This window comes from Protobothrops mucrosquamatus, unplaced genomic scaffold, assembly GCF_001527695.2.
Source record: "Protobothrops mucrosquamatus isolate PMUCROS unplaced genomic scaffold, P.Mucros_1.0 scaffold_35, whole genome shotgun sequence".
Classification (NCBI taxonomy): Eukaryota; Metazoa; Chordata; class Lepidosauria; order Squamata; family Viperidae; genus Protobothrops; species Protobothrops mucrosquamatus.
The window spans coordinates 253635-278479 of record NW_015386111.1 but is presented as its reverse complement, the minus strand read 5'-3'; the positions used below and the strand labels follow the sequence as shown (position 1 = coordinate 278479).

Below are 24845 nucleotides of genomic sequence, written 5' to 3'. Positions count from 1 at the left end.
ATATAGGAGAAACAATACCTATGGACACTTGGGAGTTGATCTGGGTGAGAAATGTGAAGTTTACACAAGCTCAAAATTTACGTGAGAATTTTTATAAAATGTTTTATAGATGGCACTTGGATCCTTCAACTATGTCTCGTATTTATGTGAATTATGAATCCAAGTGTTGGAGGTGTGGACAGCCAGATGCAACTTTTTTCCATATGTGGTGGACTTGTAAGGTTATTAAGGCCTTTTGGATACAAGTGTGGTGGAACTTACAGCAAATTTTTTAAAAAAGGATTATTTTTCTCCCACAGTTGTTTCTTTTAGGTATTGTGCAAGATTTAGATGTAAAAGAAACAAATTTGATGCTTTATTGTTTATCTGCTGCTCGACTGCTGATAGCTCAAAATTGGAAGAGCCCAATTTTGCCTACAATGGAAGACTGGAGATTGAAAGTTTCGTATCTTGCTGAAATGGCAAAGATTTCGGCTTATTTGAAGAATCATTCGAATGAACAATTTTTATCAATATGGAGAAGATGGATTGTTTATATTCAAAAGAAGTATAGAGGGGTAGAATATAATTTAGGTTTTTAGATTTTCTAAGTTTGCTTACTCTATCTTTTTATGTAGATTAAGATATTTTGTGGAGTTAGAGATATTAGTATTTGTTTACTTTTATATGAATATTATCCTGGGATTAGGTTTGGGAAGTCCGGGGGGGTGGGTGGGGGTTTTTTATTTGCTATTGTGTTTACTTATGTTATGATTGTTTTTTATGATGGAAAAAAATAAAATTTCTTTGGAAAATTGAAATGAGTTCCCCCACTCCTAATAACCTACTCATAATTTTCCTTTTAACAGTAACATAATAGGAGGGTGTTATGGAAACAGATTTTTAAAAACGTATCATGATACCTTGTTGTTCTACTGAAAAATCACAAAGTTATCAGTTAATTAATAATCACTTTCTGCCTAGCAATAGTGTAAATAAGGAGAAACTTTTATCTTGCATTTACTCCTAATTTCTTTGTAGTTTTGTGGTACATTCAGATTAAGAATGTCAAAGTATATTTGGAAGAACTTCTGAACTGCCCACAGATTGCTATTTTAACGTTAGGCATGATCATCATTTTTCTTTAAGTATTTACATTTTAATTTCCACAAAACACTGGAATTTGGTAGGATAAATACTTGCTTACATTTTGGAACTCTTGCCCTGAAATTCATATTAATATCAACCAATGTTTAATTGATTTACCTTGTCTTAATTCTTGATTCTTAAAGTGCTCTTCTAATTTTCCTTTCAATATTCCTCCAAGTTCTTCAAAATGTTCATTGTTTAGGCAGCCATCTCCCATTACTTCAATACACTAAAGAAATAACATTAATTTGAAAATATATTTAACAATAACTATTGCTATCACAATAATTTCTTGCATCACATATAACTAAGTACTATAAAAAGGCAGCTTGATCTTGCAAGACTGAACTTTTTTTTTTATAACACACAGAACTTGATACTGGGTGGGAAATAATTAAATAATCAAAAGGAAAATAGCTTCCTTCTTACATGTTGCAGTGAAATGTTTTGAGTAATAAAAGTACACGGGTTTTGATTAAGTAAGGAAATATTTGCCCCTTTTTCAATGAATACACATACTGTAGAACTACTGATCACATTTATCTGGAATAAAATTACAAGCACAGATCTAGTTCTTCCCATTGATAAACACTATCCTGTCCGCATGTAGAAATTCCAAGATAAAGACTATATTAAAGAAATAGAAGATCAGAAACAGCAATTTTTTCATGTTTTCTTCTCCCTTTCTTTACATTGTAAGGGGAGAAGATTAGAAATTGGTAAATGGCATTCAGATTCAAGCGCAAACAGACGTTTTAATGGAGTGAGGCATGGGAGAGGAAACATTTGGATAAGTTGCTTATTTATAAACATGGTTCTTCAACAATCAATTTATGCATTCATGTATATTTTTGGAATGTTCCAAATCTGAAATTTTTGGTAGGAACCTGCCTCTACCTTTACACCTATGTGTGCATATATGTCTCCTGTGCATCCTGCTCAAAATTGTACACACTATCCTAACAGCATTACAAAATACCTTTAACAAGGATGGAATGTGAACTAATGGAACTATAGATAATAATTTCATGTACAGGTGGTCCTCAACTTCTGACTGGTTGATTAGTGACTGTTCAAAGATATGATGGACTTTCCCAGGACTACTTACGACCTGCATTCAAAATTCTACCAGTCTTCCCCCCCAAAAAAAATTGAGTTGTGAGGAGGTAACTTCAGCAACTGGTATGAGACAATAACTAAAGTAGTCATCCTTTTGGAAAAAATATTGGGTGGAAAAGGAAAAGCACCTTCATAAAATGGAAACTTTTAACCATGGATATTCTACATGTAAGGCAATGTTCAACAACTACTTAAAAAAATAAGAATTATATTTTTAACTTATTTGATGAATGAAAAATCAAAAGAACAATATCCTGCTGATGATGAAAGGGGAATTAAGTTATTTTGAGTCACAGCATAAATAGGTGTTACGCCATACCGCATTAAGTTGGATAGAGTCAGAGTTCATTAAAAGAGAGAGTTCTATAAGGAAGCTCTCTCCCACCAAAAAAAGTTAGGTAAAAAAAGTTTTATGTCAAATTTAATGAAGTGGTGGACTGAACCACTGTGATATTACAAAAGTAAATGGCAGAACAATTCTGCAAACTGGAAGATTAAAATTATCCATGTATTTAATGAATATTTGAATAATAGAATAGACAAATTCAGCCAGTAAACATATTAAATTATTCTGAATAATTATGTATATGCTACTTTATTTTTTACTTAATAAAGATATTAGGAGATCAGTTATTATTAACAGAAGCAAAATGCTACCCATATAAAATTAAAATTTACCTTGGCAAAAGAATGCATTATTTCTGATAGAACATCTGAGTCAGGTTCTGTTCCTATGGCCTTGATAAGAGCATCACACATAAAATGCCACATCTGGGTGAGATACTCTGGGCCACGAACTCTTGCGCATTCCAGAAGTAAAGGCATTGATTCTGCAGCTGCCACACGAACACGTTAAATTCATTAAGGGAAACTGTTATATTTTTCTAGCAATATAATTTCAGAAAATGTGATAAATGTACCACCCCACTTTTCTAGTTTAAAACTCTAGGCATGTCACGCCATATTCCTTCCTCTTCCTATTTTCCCCAACAACCTTGAGAGGTGGGTTGGGCTGTGTGTGTGTGACGGGTCCAAAGTCACCCAGCTGGCTTTCATGCCTGAGGCAGGACTAGAACTCACAGCCTCCTGGCTTTTTAGTCTGATGCTTCAATGACTAGACCAAATTAGTCATAGATATTAAATAACAATTAAGGATTAAACAGCATAACTGTTACAATTTAATTTTGCTCAACCCAGTTTTAAATCTAGTGAAACTGAGAATGCTTTTCTTTTCTTTTAAAAAAAGCTACATTAACTCTATTTTAGGTCTCGTATTACATTTTAAAAATATTTGCACCATAATGGTGGGAATTGCATAATTGATCTGGATTTGCAACAAAATGATTTACTTGGATTAATATAAAGGATGGAATATTGCCCTCTTCCTCAACAACCTATATATAGAATGGCAGCAAAGAATTTGATAACAAAACCTAAAAACTGTCACATTAACAGTCCATAGGACTCTCAGGGAAAATGGAACAGACATAGAAAAAGATATCATCATGGAAGTAGAACTTCAGCAAAGGAACCATTAGCTTCACAACTTGTTCGGTGTACTCCACAAATCCTTCTTTCAATTCTTTGGCATAACAAACCTAAAATCCAAACATAAATTTCTTCAGCAAAGGAAGCTGGATCATGAATAAACGAACTACTAGTGGTAGACTTAAAACCGATAACATGGATAAAGGAGAATACAAACAAGTAAATGTATTTCCCCAAATTGTAAAATTCTATTTGAACATGAATAGACTATACATTTAAAAGTAAATGAATAGTGAAAGAATGTATTTCTTTTATACAAAAATATATTTTCTTGCAAATAGTGATTTAACCCAATATTTCTTAAGACTAGTGGATGTTTCAATAACGTCCCTTCAAAGAGTTCCATCTTGCTTTCAATTCCTCAAGTTTGAGGAGTCTCGTTCCCAAACATTTTGGGCATCAGGAGCCAATTTTTTATTTAAAAAATGTAATTAAAATAGTACCTACCAACATCTGACATGCAGTTGCTTTTTCTTCAAGACCTGCCGTCTTAATACCAAAACTCTGCTGATCCCCTAAATTGACAAATTCCCAGCCATCATCATCACTCATATTTTCCATATCTTGAGCTAGTGACAAAAAAAGGTTAATTTTAGTAGAGTTGTATTATTCCTTATTAACTAAAAATATAAATTAAAATATCAGAACCTACTGTCAAGAAGGGCCACTTCAGGTTTAATTGATGCAGTTTTCATTAAAGGACCCATAACAACAGGAAGATATTGTTGGAATTCCTTTCCAAGAATTTTGCACATTCTAGCCCATGCAGAAATCATATATGATATCTGTAAATTAATAAAATGAGGTTTCATTTTCTTCAAGAATAATGACTATACAGCTATATTATAGCTGGGATTGTATAAAAACCATTCCCTAACAAACCCTGCTTTAAAAGTTAATTATACAGATTTATGTAGTACTTTGAAAAATCTGAAATGCCTTTCAAAAATACTAGGTTTACAAGACCATTAGAAAATATTAGTGTCCTCCCAAAATTAATTGGGCTAGAATTAACAAATTCATGGCATAAATGAGAAGAGAAAAAGAAACTTTCACAGGTCAGTTTTAATCACTGTGGAATATGAAGTCTCCATTACAGAGGCTTCGTATAAGCATTGCAACAGCACTTTGCTAAAAGATATCCAATTAAATTTTATCACATCAAAACTGTAAAGTGCATTTTTGTACAATAGTTTCTGGATGCAAACGTGTTTCCTAGGTACCTATGATAACTGGGACTGGAATTGCCATTGCTAAGGGATGCAGTAATACGGTGTGACGTTGTGAGAACACCTTGCTTAGTGACAATAGTTCTGCCAATTGCTGCCGCTAAGGAAAATCACAAGGTCGTTAAGTGAGAACCTTACATGACTGCAACTTATGACTTCTTCCTGGCTTTCCACAAGCAAGGTAGATGAGGAAGCCAGTTGAAGTTTCAAGTCCTGGGTGGCTTGCCAGCAGGTGGGAGGGTAGGTGAGCACTATGGAAGGAGGTAGGGTGAGAGATGGAAGTTTGGGGACTGGTTTTAAGTACCGTTTGTTCAGTGCCACTGCAACTTTCAATGCTTGCTGAACAAGAAGTAGTTACCTAAGGACAACTTGCATGAGTAAAAAGGGCAAACTAAAATATTTTGAAATTGCAGAAGTTGCAAAAGCCTGGAAGATGTTGAGTGCATTTGGAGAAAAGCTTCAAAATTTACTTAGTAAGCTTTTAGGTGGTTTGGTAGCTAAAATTCTTCCTTATCCCTACAGCGGCATGTCAATTAAAACCGTGCTGTCACTGGGTAAAATGTAGATTTCTATCATACATGTATTGCAAAATCTTGAATTAAATAAAATGTGACGAGCAGATTATTATAACCTCATTTAGGAATTCTGTTTCAAATATACGCAGTTATAGAAATTTGGCCCAAAGCGAGATCTGCTCTCTAACATACCTGAGGATCATCGTCTTCCAAGTCGTTAAAATCAGTCTGTGTTTTTAGCAAGAGTTGCATCACATCAGATGCATCCTGCATAAACTAGAAACAAATAGAGAACCCAAATCAAGCTGTGGCAGTTTTTAAACAGACACATAGTATCCTTACAATAATGTATTGAAGAGTGCAAGTTAAAAATATATATTGAAATTACCAAAGCTTTAAAGCTGAAGCTAAAAATCAAGAATGGTTTCAATTTAAGAATACAGAAGCAACTCAATGTACCTACAAAGCTGAAGACAGTACAGAATTAAATTGATACCTACCTTCTCTTTGCCTACTGCAAGGCCTATTAAGCTGATACATTCTATAGTTTTGCCTCTTAAGAGTCTGAGTTCCTTTTGCACAGCATTTTCAACTATGTGTTTCAGGGAAGGCATAAACAAATCGTAGTATGGAACGAACTTTTCTTCTGCTGTATCAGCAACTGAGGCAATGGATGTAACAACTTGTTCCAAAACAAGCTTGGTGCCTTTTTCTATCAACTATGAAAAAAGCAGCAAATACATAAAAATAAAATTGAAGTCTTGCTGAAATAATTTATGTTTAATAACTTAAATATAACTATATTCAATTTTATCTTAAAACGTCCTTACCTCCTGTAGTTTTAATACCATAGTGGAATGAAGGTGCTTCACTAAGTTATCTAAATATGGAATAAGCAGTGATTTTGGACAGTCTTCAGTAAAGTTGATTAGAGCAGCAGCTGCATGAGCTTGAACACGTTGGTTGCCTTGGTCTTCCATTGTCTGCAGAAGAGCTGCAATTACCTATAACAAAGATGGCAACCATGAGTGACAGATCCCTAAATAAGCTTTGTTAATGAGCAACACAAAGCTTTATACTTGCCTTCTCATGGAATTTTTTCTGGAAGCTTGGTGCAAAGTCTGTAGCCATCTGACCAATCGCATTGCAAGCTGCATATCTTACTCGTGGATGCTGAAATATTCACATATAATTAGTAATATCATAAAATAAAGCACAGAAATCAACATCTGGAGGAGGAAAATTGCATTCAACTTACAGGATCCTGAAGGAAAAGCAATACCAAGTTAACTATTTCATTCAAAATTCCCTCCATTTGTTGGTGGCAGCCTTCGCCAATAGCTGATAGAGCCATCAAGCCAGCATGCCTGCACTTCCAGTCGGCTGTAATTAAATGGAAGAATTCAAGGTCAGGAAAAAAAGGCATACAGAAGATATGTTTTTATTCACAACATGAATCTGTTCAAATTAATTTCTCTTCCATTCCAGACTCCAGAATGGCTGTTCTCTCCTCTCTTGCACCCCAGTTGGCAATTTGATACAATTGGCTCAGAGGAGTGCAGTGTGTGTTGTTCATGGGTGCCTATTTCAATGAATTGGAAGAAACCTTCATGATACAGGCAGTTCTCAATTGCAACTATTTGCTTAGTGGCTATTTCAAATTATGATGGTGCAGGAAAAAATGATTCATGATTGGTCCATGCACTGCCCCCGTGCTTGTGATTTGGACACTTTGCAACCATTATACGTGCCTTCAAGTCAGCACTTGACTCCTGGGGACTATTTGGAGTAATCTCTGGAGTTTTCTTGGCACGATTTTTGGAAGGGGTGTGTTCTTGCTTTCTTTCTAAGTCTGAGAGTGAATGATTAGCCAAATGATTGAACCAGTCACCTTGGCTTTGTGCTTAAGAACTCAAGACTCCCAGTTTCTAGCCTGGTGCCCTAACCACAATACCAAACTAGTTTTCATATAAGGGTTACTTGGCTATAAATTCATTTAAACCCCCCTTTTAACCGCTCAGTTCCTACATCATTTAATCAGCAGCTCAAAATCCAAAATAAAATTACTTACGATTCTGAAGCATTTGCATAATATGCTCTTTAATCATAGGCAAGACAAGCTTTCCACCAAGGCCACATGCCATTCTGTCCAGTGCACTCTCACCAGCAACAGCATTGCTAAAATTTGCACAAAGTCAGTAAGAACAATATTTAGGACATCAACTGATGTTCCTATTCTTTAGACTTTTGTTTCAAAGAAAATTCTGCTTAACATAGTTTCAAATACAAACTTTTAATATCAAAATACTGCAAATATTTTGTTTGCTTATCCTTCACATTTTCCTAAGTGAAAACTGAACTTGCAGAAGGTCTTACATTGCATAGTATATACATCTTATCTACCACTGCTTTCCTGGTGCTAATATAGAGTTGCTTCAATTGCATTCCTGTTATGACAGAGAGCTTTCAAACCACATTGGGGTCAGCTCCATACCAATTTATTATACATATTATCTGTTCCAGGGGCCTCATCTGATTTAGTTTTGACTCTGCTTTGGAATGCTATGAACTTCAGCAAACTTTGCATTTTCCTTTTAAATCATTGCAGTACTTCAGAGACGGAGCCATCTGATGTTCACTCTCTATCTCTCATCTCATCTTCAGCATTCTGTTCCTGGACTTTGTTTCCTACTGTATATATTGTGCAAATTTTAATTCACTCTCCCCAATTAAGTGAGTACTGTGGCATAAAATCATGGTCAAAATTATTCTGAAAAACCCTCCATTACAAAATTGTCAACCTACTGCCATACTACTTCACAAATAACAAAGAGTTTTTAAATACAATGAATTAATTGTGACCAAGAATCTTGGAGTGAACTAGAAGGAAACTTTAAGAACTTCATACAATAGCAATAGCACATATACCGCTTCACAGTGCTTTACAATCCTCTAAGCAGTTTTTACACAGTCAGCATATTTTCCCCAACATTCTGGGTCCTCATTTTACCGACCTCAGAAGGATGGAAGGCTGAATCAACCTTGAATTGCTTAGGATCGAACTCCTGGAGAGAGCAGTGAGTTAGCATGTAGTACTGCATTCTAACCACTGCGCCACCATGGATAAAGAATACGTCATGTGATGCTTAATTTCTAAAGTAGATTTGTTCTTTGTATGGATTCTTTTTTTGTACCACATTGGAAATTATTTTTTTTTCTTTCTGTGAGGATGTTTTCTCACTTTTGATTCACTTTATACTTTATTAAACAAATGGGAAAAATCCTGGGAAAAATCAAGCATCCTAAATTGAATTTCTAAAATACGCATCTTTACCTGTCAAAGTCATCATCTTCTAATTCATCAGAATTTGCCCAATCTTCGTCTTCTTCTAGATCAACCATCATTGCTAACATCTGAGGGACTAAAACAAATTTAACAGTGCTTATTAACAAATTTCTAACAATGCATTGGATGCTAACAATCCCAAAAGGAAATGTGGGATTTTCACTTACTTCATTATATACTGACACAATTTGTGAAAAATTGCTGATCAATTATTTGGAATAATTATAGCTAAGTAAGGTAAAATAAGGGTATGCAATGTGTTCTGAGTGCTTTGTAGTTGGAACAAAACATACACGTTCTCAACATTTGTCAACACTCAAAAGAAGTCATATTGACTTTATCCCATCCTCAGCACAAAATACATTTGTTCTGAACCTGAAACAAAATATTGATATTTTAAATGGCTTGGTCCAAGCTCTTGAGAATCTCATCGTTCTATCATTTTATAAATACTCTCTTTATATATAGTGTACAGTATACATTTGCAGATGCTCATTTAATTAATTGGTAACTAAAAGATTCAGCTAAAAAGTGTTAATGAGCAGCTATTGTTTGAAGTTGGTTAAAGCAAAATGGTTTGGAAAAGTCAGAATTTTATAAAGTATAGGTAGTCCTTGACTTACAACCACAACTGAGCCCAGAATTCATGTTGCTAAGTGAGAAATTTGTTAAGTGACTTTTGCTCCATTTTATGACTTTTCTTGCCACATTTGTTAAGTGAATCATTGTAGTTGATACATTAGTAACATAGTTGTTAAGTGACTTTGCTTATCAGAAGATTGCAAAAGGGGAACACAGGACCCTGGGACAGTGCAACCATCATAAATATGAACCATTTGTCAATCATCTGAATGTAAATCACGTGACCATGGGGATGCTGCAATGGTCATAAGTGTGAAAAATGTTCATGTCACTTTTTTCAGTGCCGCTGTAACTTTGAATGGTCACTAAATGAACTGTTTTAAATCGAGGATTACCTATAATTACTTCTTTCTGTTCTTAATTACAACCATTAATCTATGACTTACTTATGAAGATGTTTGGTATATACTAGGATTTGTCTAAATCTGTATACATACTGATTTCTATTAATCTGAAATGTTTTTTCATCCATTTCCCTTTATGTTTTTTGTAGTTTATATTTTGAGAAGAGAAGGTGGGAGGCGAGGCTAGAATATATTTGACTTCTCATTAACAATTACAGAGCTGAAAAGAGCCATATATTGAATAAATAAAAGGAGATTGAAAATTCTTTATGAAAGCAGCAACAAACAGTAGCAAAAGCATTAATATGTGACAAAAGCCCTACTGAAACAAACACTAGGTTTCTGGATATGCACTAATTCCTTGAACTGTACAAATTTCCAGAAAGGTAAACGGAAGATACATTGCGAACAGGTCATAACCCTGATTAAAAAGCAGGACGATCCTGTCTGGACAACATATGATCACTATAATCTAAACAGAGATGCTACTTTCAGAATACTCTAGAAAGAAGCAAGTGGGAAATTCATAAAATAACCTACAGGAAGCAAGAAATTAGGTTGCAGTGTCTCTAACCCAAGTACGCTAACAGTTGTAAACTCAGATTTAGGATTTAATTCAATAGACTAAGTGACATTTGAATAATAGGGATCAAATAGGGAATTGCTAATATTATATTTCATACTTAATCATTTTTTCCTTTATTAATTTGCAGGTAATGAAACAAGGTCTCCAAGAATTTTCTACATAGAACCTACATATTTTAATGACCCGTAGACACTGTCCTAACAGTATTAAAAAAAAAGATTTAAAATCAGCAATAACATAGCCAAGCCCAAACTAGACTTATAGTATCATGAGTGTATGATGGCTCAATGGTTAAAAAAAGCTGACAGCCCAGGTTCGATACCTGATAGCTGCGCAATAGGGTGAGCTTCCGTTACTATGCAAATACAAGTAGATAAATAGGTACCACTTCAGTGGGAAAGTAACAGTGTTCTGTGAGCCTTGGCATAGAGTCATGCTGGCCACATGACCACAGAAATGTCTTTTGACAACACTGGCTCCCTCGGCTAAGAAATGGAGATCAGCACCATCTCCTAAAATCAGACTTGACTGGACAGAGGAAACCTTTATCTTTACCTCTATAGGCTTACATATTCCTATACACTACACATTTTATGCTTTCTCTGCTTCAGTACTGCAATCTGGTGTATGCCTGATTTTGGATAGCTTTAAATAGCAAATTTAGCTTTAACATTAAACTATGAACTTAATTAGCCTCTGTGTAAATAAAATAGTAGTAACAAACAGAATTATGCAGTAAGCAACTCTTAAAAGCCTTGACTTTGGGTATACGTCTCCACAGGAATTTCTGGAGTGCTGGTGGTCATGGGGGGCAATTAAGATATGATTATAATTTGTACATTACTATTACATGAATGAAGACAAATATACGTGTCTCAGGATAATGTTGCGGGATCCAATCTGGGTTAGTCACCGGAACCAGAGGTTTATTCTTCCAAGCTTTCTGACTTGTGCTGAAATCCATCCTCAGGTAAGTTCTCTCTACCGGTGACCGACCCAGATTGGATTACCATTAGCCTTCTCATTTTTCTATTACTTTCTCCTAGTGGTATCTTATGATATTACTTTATTGTTGTATGTATTCTGAGAGTTTATGCACTGGAGAAAAATTGTGTGTCCAATCACACTTTGCCAATAAAGTATTCTATTCTATACTTCAGGGGTGCCCAACCCCCGGTCCGTGGACCAGTACTGATCTACCGCCCATTAGGAACTGGGCTGTGCAAGTGGTGGGCAAGTGAGTGAAGCTTCATTTGTGCATGTGCGACAGCTAAGTTGTGTGCGTGAAACCATTCCCTCTCATGCTGCCACTGGTCTGCCGAGCCAAAAAGGTTGGGGACCACTGCTATATTTGACCATCAAGATTTTGGCTTTCAAAATCCAAAGTAAGACTTTTTTTAAAAAAAAAAAACCAAACCCTTTTGATATATTTTAAATCTGATTAAAATAACAAAAATGGCTTACTTACTAGCTTGTGCAACAATGTTGATATGCCTTCTCAGCATAGCAGCAGCAGTCTCTGATAATGTAACTATTACTTCAAGGGCCAGTTGACGTTGCATATTATTGAGATTTGTGTCTGCACAAAGCTGAAATTGAAAAATATTTCAGGAAAACTCTAAAATCAAGGCCAGAGTTATAACAACTAAAATTTTTAAATTGAAGTGCTAGAATAAAAACTTACTTTCAAACTCAGTTGTAACGTAGGTTCTAAGTGCGGACGTAAATATTTTGGAACTGTATCTGCAATCTCTACAAGAGACTTTAGGACCGAATCATCATTTTGATAACACGAGTCATTGACTGCCTGAAGAAAAACAGTAATATATTTTCCTTGTAATTTGCATTCAAAAGCATTAAAGGAAACCACTCAACATTTTGCAAGTTTCTACAACAGTGGCATTTCACCTTAGCATCAAAAGTTCACCTTAGTACGGGCAATGTAATTTTAGCACAATGCTTCCCAAACTTTTTCTTTCAATACCCAAAATTGTTTTACCAGAAAATCCTTTTTATCCAATGCAGGTAAAATGCTTTAACTGTCCTGTTGTGGTTTGGTAATGAGTTCACATGTTGCTTACCCTAACAAAAAAACACTTTTACCAAATTTTGGGTAATTTAAGCTAGGTTTGGGAAGCACTGTTTTAGCACAAACTAACCAAGTGAGACTTATTAATGTTCACCTCTTCTATAACTCATCTGATGCAATAATTGTTCGATGATTTTTTTCTTGTTGCATATCATTACTTTTCTGGAGAAACCATCATCTATTTTAATTATGCCCTAATTTTTCAGAATTATGTAGTTACAACTACAGGCAACAGACAGCATCTGTGTAAATTAAAAACAACTATATTCTTGAAAAAAACAGAGATTTTAGTTTTGCTTAGAATTTCAGAATTGTTTTCTACCTGTTAAGTTGCTGTGTTGTATATGATAATAAATTTCAATAATTTCACTTTTTTGAATATCTGATAGAATAAACTAGCTATATGCGAACTTGGAAACTGGCACTAACGATAGGATAAATCAGGGGTCCCCAACCCCTAGGCCATGGCCTGTCCGGAACTGGGCCGTGCAAATGACAGGTGAGCATGAGCGTGAAACTTCACTTGCGTTGAGTGGCGAGTGCTTGCGCATGGTTCCATTTATGCAAGCAGTGAGTGCATGCCAGTCACAATCATCCCCTTCTCTCCCCCCCCCCTCCACCGGTTCGCTTAGCTGGAAAGGTTGGGGACCGCTGGGATAAATGATACATCTGTGCTGGATATATCATGTTATTTATCAATACAGTTCATGCTTTTAATTTTCTCAACTGACACTTTGTTTGTTTACAAGTTTCAAAACGATTTACTGTAATTAAACATTATAAAAACAATAAATGCATTTATGTGCGTACCTCAGGTCTTTCTGAAGATTATTATACGGACCACAATTTTTGCACTGCATATTGTGCTGTGCAGTTAGGAACTAAAGGGTTAGATTTTTAGATAAAAAAAAAATAACATCTTGATTTTTCAAGCTTTATTCCTTGCAGCATTTGAATATAGTAGTTGCTCTTGTATAAGTCCCATTTATTGTTTAATCAAGCTGCATGAGTTATATATTTAAAAACAACTATCCTGTTATTTTGAGTGACATCCACTGTACTAATAGATACACTGGAAATACATGTATTATCAACAAAAATAACAGCAACAGCCTTAGCATTTCAGTCACCATAATTTTCTGAGATTTTACCTGCAAAATTCCAGGAAGTAAGTCTGCAAAATGTTTAAGAAGAGGCACATTTTGCTCATTAGCAAGAACAAATGCAGCTGCAGCCCTAGCAGACAATGTCCTGATCTGGAAAGAAAACCAACTGTCAGTACAGGTTGGGGCTTAATTCTATTCAACCTGTATCAGTGTTAGGGTGAGGACAAACTCAAGCAGGGAGGGGAGGGAGGTATATATAGCTGTCCAAATCCAATGAAAGTCAACAAGGGACTTAAGTGAAGCACACTGCCATCACCCAGATTTCCATTAATTTGGCAAAGAAAATACTGCTCTCTATGGGATTCAAAGGTCAGTCTTCTGAACTGACAATCTCTTAAAAAATCAGCTCCATGAAGAACAGATCACAATATTTCCCCAAAAGCATTTATCTAAAACAGACATGTCAAACACAAGGCCTGGGGGCCGGATGCGGCCCGCGAAGTGGTTTCATGTGGCCCGCGAAGCCATCCTGGAAACAGTGAGGGAACAGCCCCCGCTGTCTTGGCCCTGGCCCAGGCCAGCCGGGAGCCAATGTACAATTTTGTGGTGGCTATCTATGCTGAAACACATTCAGTCTTAGCTCCACAAGGCCGTCTGGAAACAGCGAAGAACCAGCCCCTGCCGCGTTGGCCCCGCCCCCTGGGTGCATGCTGGGGAGGTGTCACCCTTTGTGAGGAATGAAGAAATGCATCATCACCTGAAAGTGATCCTGGTCTCACCCCTTTCTGCCAGAGACCTTCAGATCTGTCCCATTCCTGCCCAGGCCCCCACAGGCACCATTGACGCGAACAATGTAGAGTTGGCCACACCCACCCAGTAGGCCACACCCACTCCATCCACGCCCACTCAGTAGGCTGCATCCACCCTGGCCACACACACCCGTCCCTTCTGAGGGCAACCGCAATGCTGATGCGGCCCTCAATGAAATTGACTTTGATACCCCTGATCTAAAATAATCCCAATAGTGTTATTTCATGTAAATTCCTAAATCTGTCTTGAACAAGACAGTTTTTTCTGCAACAGCATTAAAATAAAAGACAAAATTAAATAAATGTTGAATTACTGTTGGATTCTCCTGATCCTGCATACACTGCACCAACATTCGTTTGATGACCTCCAAATAATGTTGCTGTTGATTTCCAAAAATACCAGGAAAGTTCCTAAACAGAGAATTAAACAAACATACATTGAATTATTAAAATATACTAAAAATTCACTTGTGGCTGGTTCTTTGTCATTACTTATTTCACTGAGGAAGACCCAATAATAGCACAAGCAATCTAAATGAATTTCAGTGTCCATCTAAACAAAATTGCAACTATTCTGCATGGAAAATGCAAGAAAATAAGTCTATCACCACTATTTTGTCATGGGACATGTAGCACATTTAGTGCTTTTTTTTTTAAAAGGACTAAAATATATTAATAAAAAATTCTAAACTATAACATCCTGCAGTTCCATGACCTGAAGTGCATCCCTGCTGGGAAGCAATGTACATAAAAGACTAATCAAGATGAAGATATAAATTTTGCACTAATTATTCAACGATAGTAAAGAGACATTTCCCAACTAGGCAAGCAAAGTGACACAGATGACTCCTGACAGCCCCCTCCCGTTTTAGTCATGAATTTTTCATTCTGAACATTCTGTGAAATAATGGTCAGGAATGATGGTCTTGAAACAGAAGAAACTTTGTCCAGATGTATAATGCGTGTGAGGCAGAGACAACAAACTCTTTAAACAAACTGACAACCTCTCGCTTCACAATTTATATCAGAGTATATAAAGGTGTCATGAAGTATTTAAGAGTGATCATATACCAAAAGATATGTAGAGCAGCTTCACGCAGTCCCACATTTTGAGAGCTGACTGAGTCAAACAAAAATTTCAGACCTTCTGGCCACTGGTTGTTGCCATCTTCATCTGTGTGAGAGAGAAAATTAACATTTAAGGTGTACAATTTTTAAAATTAAATAAAAATAAAATGGAAATCATAGCAGTTAACCAAATTAGATCAATGAAGTCTGATGTATATTCTTCTGCTTCAATATCTTGTTAGCTCTGAACTCTGATGAACACAGGGAATTTTCCTTCCTAAGACTTTTATCACATCCTAGCCTGGTTGACTAAAGTAATTTCACAATGCTTAGAAAATCTGCAGCTTTTGCTCTTTAACCTCCACCCTTATACTTAGGATTTCAACTGAACTTATACTGGCTGTTGAAAAAGCAAATGGAAAAGAGTAAGTAAAGCACCCATGAAGCATAATACTGAAAGTACAGTGGTTGCAGACTATTTCGCTAAATCAAAATGCTAAATTAAAAAATAATCTGTGAATGCCCCATTATTTCAGAAGAGATCATTCCACCAATGCAGAAAAGTCACGTGCAGAGATGCCATACTCACTAATGTCAAACAGAAAAGGCTGCACAGAGATCACATAAGGTTGTGGATTGCTACACTCCTCAAGGCTTGCGCAGCATATCTAAAGATAATATTTCTAAATATGAAAATGCATATTTAAAGTGGTAGATGTTTAATCATTTTTTTAAAGTTTTATCTTCATTTCAAAGCCAATAATGGAGCCAAAGCATGATAGAGAGTACAAGGAAAATATACATTCCAGATTCAGACAGATACTATGTCATGGCTTAACCATGCTTATATTATGTCATGGGCTAACTTTAAAGAGTAAACCACAATTGACTTGGTTTACACAACATGCTAATCTAAAGACAAATGAACCCTATTATGACTTAGCACAATCTATGAACATAGCTGCAGACACAGAAAAGAACTGTTTTTTTATATAATGTTTCTCCAACTACCATGTCAGCCAAAATATTCTTCCTTTAGGCATCTGTACCAAAATAAGATTTTATACCTATTAGGTTCCTGGCCAGTTCAGCTACAATATCACAGATTTTTCTCCTCATGCTGGATTGTGTTTCCAATTGAATAATCACAAGCAGTTCACTTTTGATGGCAGTTTGGACTTCAGAGGGTAATGTTGGATAAACTTCCTCAAAAGAAGCTGACAAAAGTCTCCGTAGAAGGACAGCAGCCATTTGTCTAGCCTGTTAAGACAAATACATGGTAAACTATTTCCTTTTTTATTTTTTAAAAATACTGATTTTATAAAGACATTTTTCTTGTATGTATAAAAATCTAGAAACTGAGCCAAAATGCTGACCTAGCTGATCTATTTTTGGTATCTTTAGTTATTCCACCCCCCTCAAGTATTTCACTCCATAGCTAATATAAGAACTAAATAAGACATCTGACTCTATAGCAAAAGCACTATGAACTAAGAAGCATGTAGTAATAAATTAAGGAATGACTTTCTATTATACATTAAAATGTAAACATGACTTCTAGACAATCTAAAAACTATTAATATAGAGGAATAAGGTGTGTTATTTTAAAATAGATGAATGATTAGTATGTGAAGAAATGCAAAGGAAGTAAAATTTAACTCCAGGACTAAATATAACTTTTTATTATAGAAAATGTTGTTAAATAACAAATGATAGAAGAAACTGTCACCTTGGATAGTGAGATGAATAGCATATAAATTTAATAATAAAACAAAAATTTGAGTAAGGATCATTCAATCCCCTATTGTCTATACCAATTGCAGCTGTAACAATATAAATATCAGCTATTTTAATTCAATGTTAGTCTTCACTTCTGTTATAATCATTAAATACTAAATAAATGTCTGTACAAGGTGCACAATTAGATAACAGTATCTCAATTAAGCTTAAAACATTGTAGTAAGTTATAGGGACAGGGAAAGAAGACAGTTAATTAAATGAACAGCCAAAATATAAACATGATTATTGCATTAAAGATTAACAATCTCCACCTGTAGTATATAGAAATTTTCATCATAATATAATGTATTCTTGTATGTGTTCTTCCAAAGACAAGATTAGACAACCTATTCACTATACTATTGACTGTATATCAACATATGCTTCATTTCATTTACATGCACCTTACTTAAACCACTATTATTTTCTTGTTTCTCTTTAGTATTAGTTGCTAAACAAGGAAAAGCCACAATACAATCTATAACAAACAATGAAAAAGATATGGTAGGAAACTCCTTTATTACATCTGGTCCGTTTCCATATTACATCTATTAACTTATTTTTCTGATCAAATTTTCTAAGATTCTTATGTGTGTTATTGGACAACACTTTCTTATAATAAAGTTATATGTGTAATTTGTAGTAATGCCCTTTTTAAATGAACCCTCACCAAATGCATTTCTTGTATTTCCTAAATGAACAATTTAGCATCAAATGATGAATCTAAAAAATTTCACCCCTTGCTGCCACTCATACCAGATCATGTTCTCTGAACAAAATCTATAAATTTTATACTCCAAATTTCATTCAAGCCTTCAAAGATGCTCATGAATTTTAAATTGCTTTCTATCTGCATCTCAAATGCTACTTCCCCTCCTCTCTGCATGTTTAATCTTTGCTAATCTTAAGAATTACTTAAAGGGATTATGAAAATAAATATTAAGATTGAAATTTAGTTTAATCATAGAATTATAGCTCAAGGTGCTTCTCCATTCAAGTAAAGAATGTAGCATATATTGCCTCCTTTATCTCAAAGCCCTTGCACGTAGCTGAAATGGGTTTTGTGGAAGTAGAACGGGCCATAGAGAGAAAGCAGAAAAGCCATGTTCTGTTCATGAAAAGAAAATTGAAATCAAGAGTATTTATCAACTTTATAATTATAAACTCAAAATATTAAACCCTGGCTTGTCACAAAACCACTGTAGGAATGAAAGCTTCTATACATATGATGAGTTAAGGTTTAGCAATACAGGAGCAGCAAATACTAATGATGTAATTACCTGACCATTTGTTCTTTAACAAAGTTGTAGTGTTAATAATATATTCCATCATAGATGGTATGACCATATGAGTCACAATCACAAAATCATATTTTACAACATAAAACCTTAGGGTGAAAAATACCTCTTCGGCAACCGTAGTATTTCTGACAGCTTGTAGAAGGAACGTAATCTTAGACTGGCCTGGTATGTTCTCATATGTTTCCTAAAAAAGAAAAGACCAGAAACAGGTTAGCATTAAAAAATATGAGGCATCAACAGCCATTTAATATGCTCTAAGTAGACAATTGTTTAATATTTACAAAAAAATATATTACAGAAGTAATTTTACTCAAAACAGGAATATGAAGTTCTATATTGTGCATGATACAGTACCTCAAATATCATACAGCAGAGAAATTATAATATGAAAGGAAATTTTAATTCACAAAAAATAACATTTCAGCCTTTTTCTTCCTCTCAAATATTATCCTGCTAATGAAGGACATGAAGATATATAGCAGCTAATTAAAAAAAGGATAACTTTGTTTTCTTTTCTTTAATCCTATTTTTTTCTTTCTAGGACAGGTTAAAACAAAATTTACCTTTTTTAATACATGAATACCACATTATCAACATTATTAGCTATAATATGTCACAATGGTGACAACCTGGTGATCTTCAGATGACTTCGATAAAAAATCTGTACGCTGTATCCATTAGGGTGAATCGTTACAAATTTTGGAAAATAATCCTAGTTATCTGGAAAGTGTCAGTCAACCCCCTGCTCAGGCAGGAGACCCTATACCATTTCTGACAAGTGGCTGTCCAGTCTTTTCTTGAAAGCCTCCAGTGATGAAGCACCCATAACTTCTGAAGGCAAGCTGTTCCACTGGTTGATTGTTCTGACAAGAAACAAGGGACTTATTACTATTTCTCACAATTGCAACCATTGCAGCATCCTCATGGTCACATGATCAAAATTTCTCCTTAGTTCTAGGTTGCTTCTCTCCTCGGTTAATTTCCATCCATTGTTTCTTGTCTTGCCTTTTGGTCCTTTGGAAAATAGTTTGACCCCCCTTGTCTTTGTAGGAGCCCCTCAAATATTGGAACACTGCTATCATGTCTTCCCTACTCCTCCTTTTCAGTAGACTAGACGTACTCAATTCCTTTAACTGCTCTTTATGTTTTAGCCTTCAGCCCAATCATTCTTGTTGCTCTTCTTTGCACTCTTTCTAATCTCAACATCTTTTTTATAATGTGGTGGCCAAAACTGGATGCAGTATTCCAAGTGTGACCTTACTAAGCTTTATACAGTGGTACTAATACCTCTGTACGTGTACTTCTGGTTTTTCTTGCCTAAAACTTTACTTTTCTCTATGTTGAATTTCATTTTGTTAGATAGGGCCCAATGTTCAAGTCTGTCGATATCCATCTGGATCTAGGGTGTTGGCTATTCCTGCCAGCTTAGTGTCATTTGTAAAGTTGATTAGTTCCCCCTTCTATTCCCTCATCTAAGTTATTGATGAAGATACTGAAGAGTACTGGGCCTAAGACAGAACCTTGTGGTACCCCACTGCTTACTTCCCTCCACGTAGATGTAGTACCATTAAGGACTACTCGTTGAGTACAGTTTGTCATCCAGTTACAAATCCATCTGGTGATAATGCTATGTATTCCAGTTTTTTTCTAGCTTATCAAGAAGTAGGTTTGTTGAATGCCTTACTGGTCTAAGTATACTATGTTCATAGCATTTCACTGGTCTTCTAATTTAGTCAGTTTGTCAAAAAATGAAATGAAATTGGTTTGGCATGATATGTTTTTAACAAACTTGTGCTGGCTTCTAGTTATAACTTTGTTTCTAGATGTTCGCAGATCTGTTTTTTCATTATCTTTTCCAGTATCTTCCCAGGTATTGATGTTAGACCGATTGGTCTGTAGTTTCCTGGGTCTGATTTTTTTCCTTCTTTGAAGGAATACTCTTCCGGCTACTTGAAGCATGAGTGGGCAACATTTGCCATCCAGGGGCTGCAGTTTATATTTTTCAGCCACTGAAAGCCACATTCAATACATCAGTAATAGAACTTATTTATGGGATTTATAGGCCACCTCAATCTGTTACAACTCTGGATAACTTACAAGATGCAATATTTATTTTAAAAAATGAAAATACATAATGAAAACCAGAAAGTTCAGAAAATAAGCAACAAACATTAAAAAAAATCAAAACATCGCATCAGGTTCATCACCTATTCTTACTTAGGTCTTATGGATTATATTTTTAAGGGCTCATTTAAGGAGGATCAGGATGAATAAGATCCAATTAAACTGATTTATTGCTAAACAACCTTTGCACAGGAATCTTTTCAATTAATGGTTAACACCTGCTTGTAGTTAGATAAGGATCCACATAATTGGGGGGGGGGTGGACTTAGTTTACTTATGGTATATAGGGATTCTAGGGTGATACCTCTTTTAACTGCGTTGTCACTCCTCCCATAATATCAGGAGGAATGGTATTCCAGAGGGTAGATGCCATGAGAGAAAAGACCACTTCTAGAGTCCTGCTGGGTGACACTGTTTAAAAGTTGAGATTTCAAGCGTGGTGAAAGATCACATGGGTCAAGCAGAAAATTATGGGGCACCGGTGGCTTCTCAAAAACCAGGTCTTATGCCTTGAAGGGATAGACAGAACTCTCAGCATCATCAGACTGTGTCAGAGTCTTTATTTGATTACAGTTCAACACAGCTGTTTTCTTTCTGCCCAAGAGCTAATTAAAAAAAACCATACTGCTTTTATTAGGGAAGTAGGATCTTGTGGAATTTGCAACCGTAGTTTAAAACAGTGGTCCCTAACCTTTCTGGCTTTGTGGACCTGTGTGTGGGAATGGTTCCATGCGAGCGACAGGTGCACACATGCTGGCCTGCTGCTTCCACAGCCCAGTTCTAAATGGGCCGTGGCCCATGGGTTGAGGATCCCTGGCTTAAAAGTCATCATTAAATTACTCAAGAAATTATTATAATGGTTAAAAATGGTTAGAAATGAGATTAAAGATTCCAGACATGCCAGATTAGTTCTTCTCAACTGGTTTCTTTTATCAATTTTTAAAGCTCCTGAGACTTATAAATACAGTAGCTTTTAGTTTTAGGTGTTATATAAATGCAATCAAGGCCTCGTTTCTTATACATGTGCTTTAACAAAGTCTGTGAATATACGTCATTCAGCTACATGACATAAAATGCAAATCCTTGTGGATTGTATTTGTCTCATACAAGCATCATTGTTGTGTGGAATCTATGATGTCAGTAACCTGCACAAACAGTCATAACCTTGCACTGATGGTATTAATGAAGCAGCTGTCACTACTGAAAAAAACAAAACTCTCCCTTCTCTTAACATACACATGGATGGTCATCACAGTGGCTCATAAACCTCTTCAGATGATACTGCTATTCATATAACCTGAATGTTTTTATCGATCTGTGCTTTCAGGATTTCACTACAGTGATGTCCTCCACTGTGATTTAGAATTATATGGTAATGAATAGGATTTATATAGCCAATGATTCTGGAAACTCCCAAGACCATTCAGGCAACAATTCCCTACTTTTGTATCTAACATTTAAATATTCAGATACGGAAGTTTTGTATAGGTTGCCACAGTAAAACTGAGGTATTATCACAATTGGGCAATATTTATACCTATCAAATGCCATCTTATTCATATATAAGTAATATGCATTTTTCTGTACCATTTCACAGAACTCTTTAGAATCTGGCCACACTAACTGTAACACAAAGAATGTTTTTCCCCATTTGCCTCTTCTTTTGTCTATTTTCAGCAGATTTGATACCCATAGCACTTAAACGGCTCGCATTGATATACAGAATTTTGATCCTGAATGATGAATGCCTATTTCAGATCCAGGAAGAAAAATAACCAGACCATATTGTTTTACATTTGGGTACTGAGAATAGGTTTTTGTACAACTATTCACAACAAAAGAATGTGCTGAACTCTGCTGATCACTGAAGTGATGTAAATGATAAAAGCCCAGCCAAAGCCACACAATGAGAAAACTCTAACCCAGACACTGGCATTTATTTCAACAGACAAAGATTCTGCACTATTTTTTTTTTAATAGCAAAGAATGAAGAGCGGTCCTACAGAAGGGGAAAAAGTATTATCCCTTTATACTAATGATAGAGAAATCCTGTAGTTTGGAATTTTAACTTATAATAAAACAGGCTATTCAGAACAACAGAATAATAAAGCAATTAGGTATAGCATGTTCCTGCACTATGAAAAGAAATCCTGGTTTCAAATCCAATTCGTGGGAAACAGCAACCCTTTTTACCCCTCTATATCATTTCCAGTTCAGCTAGTTTCTGGATGAAATCTATCTCCATAATTCCTTTACTCAAGGCCAGCATCCTGAGCTCAGAATATTCTGGGAAGCTGAAATATTTCTCTGCTTTTTTTTTTACTGGAAACTTCTACAGCAAACGAACTTAGTCACAATGCTCATTCTACTGTGAGTATGGTACCAGAATACCGAGCCAACAGACCAGTTCTGACTCCTCGCTTCCTGAATGGTTTCCAAGCCCAGCATACAAATAATAACAGTATGAAGAAGCACCGTAGAAACAGAGATCAATTGTGCGGCCTACCACCCGAGGAGTTTCCCTCTTTTGTAAGCATTACTTAACTTACTACCCCTAATTAATTAGTCATCAACTGCAACCCTAGCTCTTCCACGTATCATTCTCATTCATCCCAAACGGGAAGGGATGGCGGGAACCGAGACACTTTAAGAAGAAGCGAGACTCTTTAAGGGTCCCCCTCCTGCATTTGTTAAAGGGTCGGTGGAGGTTGTCGTTGTCCGAATCAGAAGGGTCAGGGCTGAGATGGGGGGGAGAGGGAAGGGGCCGCGACGCTAACAGGAGCTGGGGAAAGGCAGAGAAAATGGGGAGCGAACGGGAGAGAAGCCGGCTCCGGGGCAAGAGGGAAAGGCGAGCGGACCAGCGGAGACCCCATCGGCGAGGGAGAGAAAGCCTCCACGTGATGGGTCGGTGGGAGAAGGGAGCGTTTGAACCGGGGATCGGAGTCGAGGATGGGCGAAAGAGAACAGCAAGGAGGAGAAGACTCGGCCGGAGTTTAGCGAAGAGGAGGGGAGAGCAATTGGCCTCTCCTCCCCGAGCGGTGTTCTAGTTCCCGGCCAACGGCTGTTAACGGCCGCCGGCTTGGCCGCGGAGCACGTGGGCCCGGCGGAGGCCCTGCGCAACGCGGAGGGCGGCCACTGCTGACAGGCAAAGGCCAGGAGCGAAACCTCGTGCGCGGCGGGGGCTGGAGGGGAGAGGACGGGGACAGAGAGCCACGCGAGTACGCGAGTCACCTCGGCTTGTTTGCGGACGACGTTGTCCGGACTAAGCAGGTTGCCGAGAAGGAGGTAGAACTGCTGCTGTTCCTGCTCCGCTGCCACCGCCATGGCTGCCGAAGAGAGAGGGGCCAGCCGGGCGGGGAGGAGGAGGAAGAAGGGGACGCGAGGCCGCGCACCGACCACAGGAAGGCGGAGCCGCCGCCACTGCCGAGCTCTTGGGAACCTCTCCCCTCCCTCCTGGCCAGACAAACCCCTCCTGCCAGCGCCGGAATGCCGCGCGCTCATTGGCTGCGGTCTGGCGGGCATGTGCTTGGATTGGGCGGCGAAAGCAGGGGCTTTATGATTGGGCGGGAAAGACCCATTGTGAGGTCACTTCCCTTTCTCTTCTGGTTACTCCGCCGCTTTTTTTTCCTAGGGGCAGCCTGGACCGGGGGTGATGGTATTGGGAGGAGAGTGAGGGGGGAGGGGGGGCTGGAATAGCCGCGCTCTTGGTGGCGGGAAAAACGCCGGCTGGGAAGGGAGCCTGTTCGGCGAAAGGAGGGAGCGCCGGGGCAGACGGGACCCGTGCCCGTGGGTGCTCCCCAAGGGGAGCCAGAAGGCTCCTTGGCGTAGTTCTGGTCCTATTTTGCTACTTTTCTCCTGGGACCGTGATAAAGCGGGGCTCGACCCGTTTGCTGAAATGGTGACCCGGGTTTGCCGCTTCCCATGTTGCATGTTGTGTGTGTGTGTGTAAGTCTTTTGAAAGGCTGAAGGCGCCTCTTTGCTATGGGGATTCTGTGCCAAGCTTGATCTCTCCCAGTCAGCCCTGCCCCGGATGAGTTGAGCGACCGTATCGGGCAAGGACCTCGTCATCGCCTCTTCCATATCTCGACGCATCCGGACGATTCCAAATCTAG

The 24845-nt window shown here is 37.2% G+C and overlaps 1 protein-coding gene across 2 annotated transcripts in view; it reads right to left on the bottom strand.

Annotated features, from left to right (window-relative positions):
- Positions 1 to 24098, bottom strand: part of IPO5 (importin 5) — a 37207-nt gene extending 13109 nt beyond the window's left edge. For both annotated transcript variants that reach the window (XM_015810102.1, XM_015810094.1), the window contains exons 1-20: positions 23965 to 24098; positions 18713 to 18793; positions 16597 to 16789; positions 15533 to 15635; positions 14776 to 14872; positions 13698 to 13802; positions 12142 to 12264; positions 11926 to 12046; positions 8874 to 8961; positions 7611 to 7717; positions 6798 to 6922; positions 6623 to 6712; positions 6370 to 6543; positions 6040 to 6258; positions 5732 to 5815; positions 4448 to 4580; positions 4243 to 4364; positions 3749 to 3845; positions 2926 to 3098; positions 1246 to 1357 (exon numbers count right to left, since the gene is read on the bottom strand). In XM_015810102.1, the coding sequence (XP_015665588.1) occupies positions 1246 to 1357; positions 2926 to 3098; positions 3749 to 3845; positions 4243 to 4364; positions 4448 to 4580; positions 5732 to 5815; positions 6040 to 6258; positions 6370 to 6543; positions 6623 to 6712; positions 6798 to 6922; positions 7611 to 7717; positions 8874 to 8961; positions 11926 to 12046; positions 12142 to 12264; positions 13698 to 13802; positions 14776 to 14872; positions 15533 to 15635; positions 16597 to 16789; positions 18713 to 18793; positions 23965 to 24057 (2440 nt within the window). In that variant the 5' untranslated portion in view covers positions 24058 to 24098. The remainder of the gene's footprint in view (positions 1 to 1245; positions 1358 to 2925; positions 3099 to 3748; positions 3846 to 4242; positions 4365 to 4447; positions 4581 to 5731; positions 5816 to 6039; positions 6259 to 6369; positions 6544 to 6622; positions 6713 to 6797; positions 6923 to 7610; positions 7718 to 8873; positions 8962 to 11925; positions 12047 to 12141; positions 12265 to 13697; positions 13803 to 14775; positions 14873 to 15532; positions 15636 to 16596; positions 16790 to 18712; positions 18794 to 23964) is intronic.
- Positions 24099 to 24845: the final 747 nt, after the last annotated feature.